Source organism: Hevea brasiliensis, chromosome 9 (assembly GCF_030052815.1).
Source record: "Hevea brasiliensis isolate MT/VB/25A 57/8 chromosome 9, ASM3005281v1, whole genome shotgun sequence".
Taxonomy (NCBI): Eukaryota; Viridiplantae; Streptophyta; class Magnoliopsida; order Malpighiales; family Euphorbiaceae; genus Hevea; species Hevea brasiliensis.
This window is the reverse complement of record NC_079501.1, coordinates 30,308,379-30,319,478: the sequence shown is the minus strand read 5'-3', so window position 1 is coordinate 30,319,478 and position 11,100 is coordinate 30,308,379. Positions and strand designations below refer to the sequence as shown.

Sequence of the window (11,100 nt, the reverse complement as noted above, 5' to 3'; positions counted from 1 at the left end):
GATTCCCGGAGTTCCAGGCGACGGTCGGCGAGCTGGGTTGGCTGGGGAGGCGGCTGACCGGCGAAGGGAGGTGAGAGGAGAGAGAAAATGGGAGAGAAAGAGGAGGAGAACGCGCGCGGGAAGAGGAGAAAAAGAAGAAAAAGGAGTCGGCCCGATTTGGTCGGTCCGATCCGGTCCAGTTTGATTCGGCCGGTTCGATTCAGGATACAAAATTTTGAATTTTTTACTCTGCCTTGTGACCGAAAACGAGGTCCAAAAATTTCAAAAAAATTTCAGAAAACTCAAAAAAATTCGTAGACTCCAAATATATTTTTAGTTTTGCCACGTGGTCTTTAAATTAATTTTTAAAAATCATCAAAATTTTATATTTTCGGAAAATCGAACCCGATTTCCAAAATCCAAAAAATTTCAAATAAAATGTCAATATTTACTCAAAAATAATAAATTTAAAAATTAGGGGTGTTACATTATATGATATATTTGTACTATTTTATATATAATATTCTTAACTCTAAATTATATATGTTTCTTATAGTTAAAAATTATATAATTATTTTTTAAATTTTTGTAAGAGTATTTAAGGCCATTATTAGTATTATCTTATAAAATGAGATTATCTAATTATTTTTTTTAATTTTTGAAAAAAAAATCTAATTATTTCTTTAATTTTTATAAAAAAATCTTAAAAAATTTTGAAATGGAATGGAGAGAGTATTTATAATTTATTATTTTTATAATAAAAATTTAAGACTGTACACTATTTTTGGAGTCTCGAACCAAACTGAAAAACTGTATCAAACTAAACTTATTTTTTTATTTTGATCTTTACTAAAAATTAAATCAAAACTATACCAAAAATAAATTAGAACTGTATTGAACTAGAACCAAATTGAAAATAGAAATTATATATATATATATATATATATGAAGTAAATACAAACTTATATTACATTTCATTTCTTTATTTTTTTTAATAATTTTAGTTATAAATATATTAAATTATCTTATAATTATTAATTATAAGTGTACTTAATTCATAAATATATTAGTATCTTGTAGTTAAAGATTATATAATTAATAAATAGCTAATATATATATTATATGATATATTTATACTACTATATTGTATAATATGTTTAACCTTAAATTATATATGTATCTTATAATTAAAAATTATATAATTTAAAAATAATTAAAAAATATATTATGCATTACTAACTACCTCAAAACTTAAATATTAATTCAAGTATAACTTTTTATGAAAATAATTATATAAAATTATTTCAAAAATGAGAATTTAGAAATGTATCAAGCAGAATCAAAATTAAAAAACTAAGAATCATACTGAGCACAAAATCTAAATAATGAAAAACTAAACGACAATCGTATTAAAATTTAGATTTTATTCTAATTTTTACATAGACTCTTAATCAAAACTAATACCGCGCACCATATAAAAAGTGATTTAAAATATTTTTTTTATTAATAATTAATTGATAATATATTATATATATTTTTAATTAATTTAGTTATAATCAATAATCATCAAATATTATTAATTAACTTTAAATTTTTATTAATTTTAACCCGATTCTATTAATATTTTTAAAGATTGATTAAAAGTTTAGTTACTTCAAAATTCAATTCAATTAATCAAATGCTCTGCGGGATGGACACCATGGCCGCAGAAATTGAGTTCATGGATCAACCCATTTGGCAACCATTTCTATATGCTAAGATGCTTCACTTTATGGTATTGGAGGGAACACGCAGCCACATCATGGAATCAAATTGTTCCCAAGAGATCTATACACTCCCTATGCTGGCCGGAGAAGGTCAACAAGGACGGCGAAAGCTGGACCGAAACAGGGGAGGGAGGGGAACCTCCCGTTTTGACGCTATAGCGTCCAGAGTCTTCATTTTCTTTCCTTATAATTAATAATTAAATTAAAACACAAATACAATTTAAAACAATTAAAAAATTAAGATTTATTAATAATTAATTTTATAAAATTTCAACTATTATTTAATGGTGGATTTTATAATTAATAGTTATTTTGTAGATTAAATATTAATTATGTTCAAAATTTTAGAATGTAATTTGTAAATTTTAATTTATTAAATTAAAAATTAAAAATAATTAAAATTATTAATTTCATCACATCAGAAATTATTTTATTAATGAACAATTTATTTTATTTTAATTATTGATCCCTTCAAATAGTTTTTGTTACTTCATTATAATATAGATAATGTGAAACATTTGAATTTTTTAATATTTCATCATTTATTTAATAAATTTTTATAATATTGATATTTTAAAATTTTTAATTTAATTATAATTTATCATGATATTTTTTAACTTAAAAATATATAAATAATGAGTATAATTAATTATTTTTAAAAATTAAATTTATATATAGCATTAATATGGTATTGGAGTTAAAGATTTTTATGTAGTGGGAACATTTATTTAATTATTCAATTTTAATTATATATATATATAATCATATTTTTATCAAATTTTAAAAATTAAATAATAATTTATCATTTTTAAAATTAAAATATTATCATATTTTTAAGTAAAAATTATAGCCATATTTTTATTTCTACACCTTTCCTTGTTAGAGCATTGTTTTGTTCGTTTCTCCCATCCTTCGCTCTCTCATAATTTACATGAAAATAGAGAGAGCATAACTGAAGCAAGCTCAAGAATCAGATGGAACCCAAGTTGAAGCTGTAGAGAAGAAGAAAAAAAAAAAATATAAATGAAAATAAAAGGGCTCGCTGCCCTAAGACATGGTAAAATATGTGATACGGACATCTAGTATAGGGCTGAGTACTTTTGGTACATTGTAGGCCACCACGCTGTCAAAGGGTCACTCGCTCCCACTCTTTAGTCAAAATACTTGCAACTCGTACGCTCACACACCTTCCTGGCTACTGAACAATAAAGAAACAAAAAGAAAGGTCTTTACTTGGAACCTTTAATTCAAAAGCTCGCATTTGCATATTTTCATTCTCTCTCTCTCTCTCTCCGCTTGTCTTTTCTATGCTTTCTTTTTCTTTTCCAGCTGCTCCTGGAATTTTCTTCTCAAAACCCTAGATTTCAAAATAATCTGGGGTTTTATTTTCTTTTCATTTTGAGGTGTTATGGCATAGTTTTAGGTTGTTAAGCTTACTGGTTTTGTGTAGCTGTCCTTTTTTTGTATTCTCCTTCACATTTGTTCTCAAAACAACTTCTTTTGTTGGATGCTGAAGGTGAAACTGCTAGCTGTTTAACATCATTTTCTGTCTTTATTTTAGTGGGTTTAGGTTGAATTTCTTGTTGAGTTGTTTTGATCCTCTATTCAAACACAAAAACCCCTGTAAAACCCTTTTTCTGAAAATCCTATGTTCATATTTTGGAGATTTAGGGCTTTCATTTCCTTGTCTCTTGTCAGTCTTAAATGAAAGATATGAAATTCTTCTTGTTTTTATAGCTTTTCCTCTATTTAGGGAAAACCCTTGCAAAACCTTTTTCATGAACTTCCCCTTTGGCTCTATACTTTGTTTAGTTTTTGTAACCCATGATTCAGTTTAGAAGTTAGGCTTAAAGGGTCTAAAGACACAAGTTTTAGCCAAACCAGGAAGAGGGGAAGAAGAAAAGGGGTGAAGTATTGCTATTGTAATCTTGCACTGTAGCTCTCATTAAATGCATGGATGGAAGAGAAGCCATGGCATTAGCTAGTGGGTCAGCACCATATTTCATTCATAGAGGAGGTGGGATTGGTGGGTCTGGGTCTGGATCTCAAACTGGTGCATTACATACCCCACCTGGGTTCAGACCCTTGTCAAACCCCAATCTAGCAGCTCAATCAAATGCCAGGCCAGGTTCATTTGGCCCAGCGTTTTCAATAGAGCCATCAAATGCCAATTTCGGTCATGGCATTAACATCGCTGTGCCCTCTGGGGTGCCAGTGGGTGAACCAGTGAAGAAGAAGCGAGGGAGGCCCCGGAAATATGCTCCTGATGGGCAAGTTTCTCTCGGATTGTCTCCAATGCCAGTAAAGCCTAAGCCTTCTTCAGGGCAGGATCCATTGACCCCTAAACGGGCCAGAGGGCGTCCACCTGGGACTGGGAGGAAGCAGCAATTGGCTCTTCTTGGTAAGCATTTCATTTGGAATTTGATATGTTCAACTTTGTGCGGTGTTTAATAAGAAGTTGGTGAAATGTATATTATTTTGCTGCTCATGAGCTGCTATACATCTTCTGTATTTGAAATTGCACATGTCCAATTAAGTGGTGATGTGTTGTATTCTAGAAGTCATTGTATGTTCTATTGACTATTTAGTTTTTGATTTTCAATTTATTGCTACTGTTGTCATAATTTCTTGAGAGCATTCCTCAACGTTGTTTCCAGTGCTCCTTTTTTTGAACGCCAGATGTTAATTCATACCAACTTCCTCTTGGTTTAATGATGGATCCATGAATTACTATAAAAGTAGAACAGAATTTGGTAAAAAAAAAAAAACTTAATTGAAATGATGATGTTAAATGTAAACTTGACTTCAATCTCTTCTTTTAATCGCTTAGTGTGGATATACAGGAAGGGGGAGCAAGTGACTGATTTTTCATGCAATTCTGTAGTTGTTGACAATTTGATTTGACCTTTTCCCCCTTAAATAGACATGAGGTCTCAGATATTTTTTTTTTAAACATCTTAAGTGCTTAATTGATTTTGATAGGTGACTGGATGAATAGTTCTGCTGGACTAGCCTTTTCACCGCATGTGATATGCATTGGAGCAGGAGAGGTATGATATTGTACTTTGACTACAATGCTGTGACTTTTTGAGGTAAAGTTCGTGTTCATTTGTAAACATGTACGTTCAGTGACCTGCAATAGATACAATATGAAGTTAAAAGGTTCACCTTTGCAAACACATTTTCAGGCCCCATTTTTTTGCTTTTCAGAATTTGGTAGTTTGTTCCACATGGTAGGAATTGACTTCATGGGTTGTTCTCTTCAATTTTGGAGGGGAAAAAGTAATGCTATGACAGTTAGACTTGTGCTTTACCTGCCTTCACATTCACATTATGGTTTCTGAAATACTTTAAGATGTGGTTTCCTGTTACTTGGTTGATTGCAACTAAAATTGTTAAGTAAATAGATGTTTCAGATAGGAAAATGCATATCTAAGTAGGTAGCTGGGTACATTTATGCATGCAAACTCTTGGACATGCTTCTGCGCATATGCACTTGGATCATTTTCCAAAAGGATGTTGATTTTCAACTTTTCCCTTGGCAGGATATTGTTGCAAAAATACTGTCATTTGCTCAACAGAGGCCAAGAGCAGTTTGCGTCTTGTCTGGATCTGGTACAGTTTCTTCAGTAACCTTGCGTCAGCCAGCATCTTCAGGGCCTGCTGTCACATTTGAGGTTAAAGAAATCTAATAGCTTTTTTTGTTCTTTTCATGAAACTATTGCATTTCAATTAGTTATCTTCCCTGTTTTTATATCTGAAATTGAGATATAATTCACTCTTTTTTTGCCTAGAGATAATTCATGGGGAACCTTGCACGTCCAAGATTGTAGATTAGTTGATTTTTTTTTTTACTTATTTGATCTCATATTCCATATGCACTATTGTCTATTGTGGTTGAGCATCTATGCTTATCTAGCTTGGTAATATTGTTGTGTAGTTCTTTAGTTGTTAAAATAATGGTGGTGCTTGAGCTATGTCTAATCAATGTAACACTTGTTATATGGCATTCTGGCTCAATTGGTGCATCGAGAACCTTTACATGAATGGAATCAGTTAAAGGTAGTTCCTGAGCTGAACAGACGTACAATTAATGCATGGGAAAAAAAAGAATGGTGTCTAATAAATTAGGGTGCAATTAAATACTGTAATTTGTAGCTCAAGTGGAACACTGTATTGCAACAAGATGGATTAGATGTGGGTTCTGGACAATGATTCTAATGTCAATGTCTTTAATATGGAACATCAATTTGTACCACAAAATGTAGATGTCAATGTTGATCTCAAATTCTATTTGCAATATAGAGTGTTATTACTTGCTTCACATGTGAATGCATGCACATAGGATGATGTCACAAACATGCAGAATTTGTTTGGCTGTATGCAACCAATGTATCTGCAATATTCAGGATAAATTTTTGATGTGTATACCAGAATATTGAGTGATATGGTGTCAAGATGGAACATAATAGGATTTTGTATCACAAGAATGTGATATCGTAAGGCATGACTTTGGATTGACGTATAGTCTTTTTAGGAAAGTTGAGAGTCAGATTCATTATTGGATTTGGGTTTTGAGAGCATGATAAAGAGCATAGAGCTATACTTTGAGTGAATGAGCTTATTGCGACATTTCTATGTCACTCTTTATTGAGGATGGGCATCTGTCATTGACATGATTCAGCTGAAGTGAGCTCTCGTTTAATGTTTGAAGTTCATGATTAATTATATGGGCTTAATTTCACCCATGGTGATGGAACTTATTGTGGATTTCAGCGTATCAAATTCAATTTGTATCAACAAAGTCTCCCTACTGTAATTTTATTTCGATAAGAACGCTTTTGCTAGAATTTTAGCCAGATTTTTGACATGATGACCGATTGAAAATTTTCTAATTGAGCTCTTTGGGATAAGCTTTGTGTTATTTACTTACATATATAATTTGGCTAAATTTGTACAAACATTTAGTAATAGTGACCTCATTGAAAAGAATCAAAGTTTTAACTTTTTAAGTAATTTCGCTAATATAATTTGAAATTCAATGACCAACTGAATACCAACTGAATTTTAGTGACATTTTAAATGATCACGAGTGAAATTAACCCAATTATTTGTGCTGAAAATAGTGATTGAAAGTGGCTTCATCTTCTGACAATTGTTGGCTTGAGTTGTTTGTGACTTTGTGATAAATTTATGGTTTGATTAACTGTTTGGGTGAGTTTCAAGAATGACGTAGTGAATTTAAGTGGGTTTGAAGGGGAAAATGATGAATTTTGATGGTGATCATTGACCCTTTGAAAAGACAGCAAGTGGGATGATGCTTAGGTTGATGATCTGAAATGGGGTTGGTTAAATAATTGTTTTTCCCTGGTTTATCTTAGTTATAAAGCTGCATGTTCCAATTTTGGCCTTGGTAGACACAACTCAGGCAGTGCACCTTGCCTAGGGAAATGGTAGGGCTAGTTTCTATTAATTGGTTTATTTCAGTAAGAGATTAGTTGCTATTGTGTAGCTCGGGTTGGTATTGGGAATGGAAGGAATATACTTTACTTGAGTCTTTAATCCATGGAACCTTTGAGATCAAACTTGAGCTTACCCTGATTCTCGCCTTCTTTTTTCTTTTTCTTTTTAATTTTTTTTTAAGTTTTTGTTGTTTTGTACTATGCCAGTTGTGTTTCATGGAAGGCTGTACTTGAGATTGGATTCCCCATGTTTCTCTGAAGAATTTATTGCCATGTCCCTTCTTGATTTCCTAAACAACTTAACCACACATAGGCTTGTGTATTCTGACTTGCTTCCCTTTCTTGTTCATCCTCATTCAGTTTCATTTATTAAAAGATAAAAACAGAAATGGACTATTATGACAAGACACAAGAAGCTGCATTGCAAGCAAATGCCAAACCTGTTTTTGTTATGTGCTTTAACCTGCGTAACTGCTTCAAAACCTCAATTTTTGGATTATCAATTCACTCTCCCATCACTTTAGCCTAGGCATTATTATTTTGATAACAATCTCTTGAGCGGTTAAGAGGGAACTTATATTGTATATTTTACTTGTATAGGGCCGATTTGAGATACTATGCTTGTCTGGTTCGTTCTTGGTTTCTGAAGATGGTGGCCCTCGTGATCGAACTGGTGGTATTAGTGCTTCTTTTTCTAGTCCTGATGGTCATGTCATTGGTGGTGCAATTGGAATGCTTATTGCAGCAGGGCCAGTTCAGGTACCTATTTTATTTTTTTATATTTTTTTAAACTTTTGACAACTTGTCAATTTATCCACAGCAACACAATTGCACACTATTTTTAATATCATGTAAAATTGAAAAACCATGAACAACTGCTTATTAACATGCATTATGTGATAGCGTTTATGCAAGGGAAAAGTTTTAGAAAAGTACCCTGTGATCTAGTATTGTGTTAGGACTATGAGATTCAATTATATTTTTTTACTGATATCTATGGCTTAAAGGTATAACTTATCGTATGATATCAAATGTTTAATTAATGTTTATTATAAGAAAGAATTGGTACTAGTTTAATGCATGTGAGTTGTGGCCGTCCTATGCGTTGGTACCCATGGATAATACTTGAAACTAATTGTCACTTCGTGACACAGGTGACACGAATAAATTTAGTGATACTGGTAGAGAATCAAGTTTCATGCATATTTATTAGTCTGCGCATGGGTGGGCTCCAGTAAATAGAATGATATTGCTTGCTGCAGGTGGTGGTGTGTAGTTTTGTGCATGGAGGTTCTAAGAGCAAGGATAAACAGGTTGGCCGCCCGAGACTTAATAAAGACTCCACATCCCAGCCTGGTGATAAGTCAGCTGCCCCAAAATCTGCTATCACTATGAATCTACCGCAAAATTTCACTGCCTCTCCAATGAACGTTTGGCCGGTTTCACGATCAGGTGACCTGAGAAACCCACACACTGATATTGACTTGACGCAAGGATGACTGCTGCAACAGACATGTGGCAAAATTTTTGTACATATGTTGTTGTATATGTACTGAATCTGGTGATAATTTTGAACAATTTGGGTTCCACCTTGTCTCCTTGCTAAATGGCCATGTCCATTGTGATTGTGCTAACGTAGTTTGTAACAGAAGTCATCATTTTAAGACTGCAAACTTACAATTGAAACTCGTTGAAAATTTTTCTGGTAGTCGCAAAGTATGATCACTGTGCCAGGATGGCCTGTTGATCATTGGACCTGTGGTCAATACAATAACCATCGTCCTACTACTATGCTACCATAACTGTTATTAGAACCGGCTATCAGTTGGTTTCAACGGTGAATTGGACTGAGTTAAATTCGGGACGGGATGGGGTCAATGGTTTTGGTTCATGAATTGGCCCAGAATCGGGGTATAAGGGGATTGGTTTCGGTCTGTCCTCTTCGAACCTGAATTGGAATTTTTGGAATTGTTAATTTGAAGCGGTGAAGTAGGAACTGAATTGGTTTGATTCAAAAAAATTTTTTTTTTGTCTAAAAAAATTATTGGGTTTATATTTAGGTTTCTTTAATTTTTTTACATTAAAAATTGAATAAATGATGTTTATAAATTTACTATAATTTGATAATAGTAGGGTCAAGTCAAAATCATATTAAACCGGAACTAATTTATTATGAAATGAAATCTTTTTGAACTTGAACCACTTTAATTGGAATCGATTCAAACTGGATGGTCAATCGAACGGTGGTTCAATTCAAAACCGATCAAGGGCCAGATCTAAGCAAGTTGTTTACAGGTATCCCATGGAAGTGCCATTTTCTCAAACGTCCAATGGGGTCATTATTTTATCACCTGAAGAGTCATCTAAAATCATCATGCACGATATATGAAAAAAAAAAAAAAAATTAAAGTGGGACGTAGCCGTCTATATCTTTCATTGAACAGCTAAGTCTGGCTGGTTAAGCCAAAGGTATGCAACCGAACCAACTGGGGTCCAGTTTTAAAGCTTTTGTTTGTTTGCAAATTGGAGGTGCCGTTTCTCAAAATTCTCAATGGGGCCTATCTGTACTGAATCTCTGTGGGAACTAGGAAGCTTATCATTATTCATGCATGCCAAGAACAAGAATCCTTTCAAAAGAACAAGGAGCATCTCAAATACAAGAACAAGAAGCACTGTAAGAATGGAGGACATAATTTGATTAAAATTTTAGACGACGATGACGACGATCCATCACCTTCTCTGGAGGATGATAGAAGCATTCAGTCTCCTCATCAACGATTTTGATGTAAAAAGAATGCTAGTATCAAATGAGCATGTATGAAGTAAGCAAGAGCAAATCATATCGTGTGAGAGAAAATAATAAGTGACTAGAGAAAATATTTTCTAGAAAGTTCTTTTAAAAAATATTTTTTGCTCTCAAAATTAAATAAAATAACATCCTTTTTAATATGAGAAAAATGTTAACTAAATTAAAATTGCAGAAAAAATTAGGACTGATATAAAGCAAAGTAGAGGAAGACAAGAGGAGAATATAAAACACCACATCTGAAATTGATATCATATAGCTTATAAATAGGCATTGCAAAATAACCAGCTAACCAATAACTCCTCTAAATTAGGTAGCAATTAACCCACTAACATTCAAGTAAACTGAATATTAAAAATTAGGAGAAAATCACAAAGCATTAACCAAGAACTTTAACAAACAAAAATATCTCTAACAATTAAAAGTTACTATTAACACCCTCCCTTAAACTGATATCTGCAGAAATCAATTTTGGAATTAGTTCTAACAACTCTAGCTAAGCCAGCTTTTGAACAACTTCCATTGAAGAGCATACTCCAAGCATTCTTTGAAGCTTAACAAACACAGCTTGCTTGAGTGGTTTAGTCATAATATCTGCTCCCTGATCTTGACTTCTACAAAACTTCAAATTAATTGTTCCATTGTTGCAAAGATCACGCACAAAATGGAACCTAACATCAATGTACTTACTTCTTCCATGTAAAACTGGATTGTTAGAAATCTTGATTGCTGAAACATTGTCACAAAAGATTGTTGTTGAACCTTGCTGCTGATTATGGAGTGTTTCAAGCAATCTTCTTAACCAAATAGCTTGACATGAACATGTTGCTGCTGCAATAAATTCCGCTTCAGTACTTGATAAGGTAACAATTTGTTTTTCTTTGATGACCATGATACAGCCCCACAAGATGTACTTTCCCTATCATTGAGATCACCTGCAAAATCACTATCTGAGAAGCCAATCAAATTTCCTTTTATTCCAGCTGCATAAAAAATTCCAAAATCAATTGTGCCTTTTAAATAATGAAAAATTCTTTTTGCAGCAGAGAGATGATTCTCAGTTGGATTCTCTGTGTATCGACTTATT

At 32.7% G+C, this 11,100-nt stretch overlaps 1 protein-coding gene across 1 annotated transcript; it reads left to right on the top strand.

Moving 5' to 3' along the window:
- Positions 1 to 2,977: 2,977 nt before the first annotated feature.
- LOC110658515 (AT-hook motif nuclear-localized protein 5) lies at positions 2,978 to 8,904 on the top strand. The gene is made up of 5 exons (XM_058153670.1): positions 2,978 to 4,146; positions 4,728 to 4,795; positions 5,291 to 5,422; positions 7,808 to 7,966; positions 8,470 to 8,904. Exons 1-5 carry the CDS (start codon positions 3,699 to 3,701, stop codon positions 8,704 to 8,706), a joined length of 1,044 nt encoding a protein of 347 aa, XP_058009653.1. The 5' UTR covers positions 2,978 to 3,698; the 3' UTR covers positions 8,707 to 8,904.
- Positions 8,905 to 11,100: the final 2,196 nt, after the last annotated feature.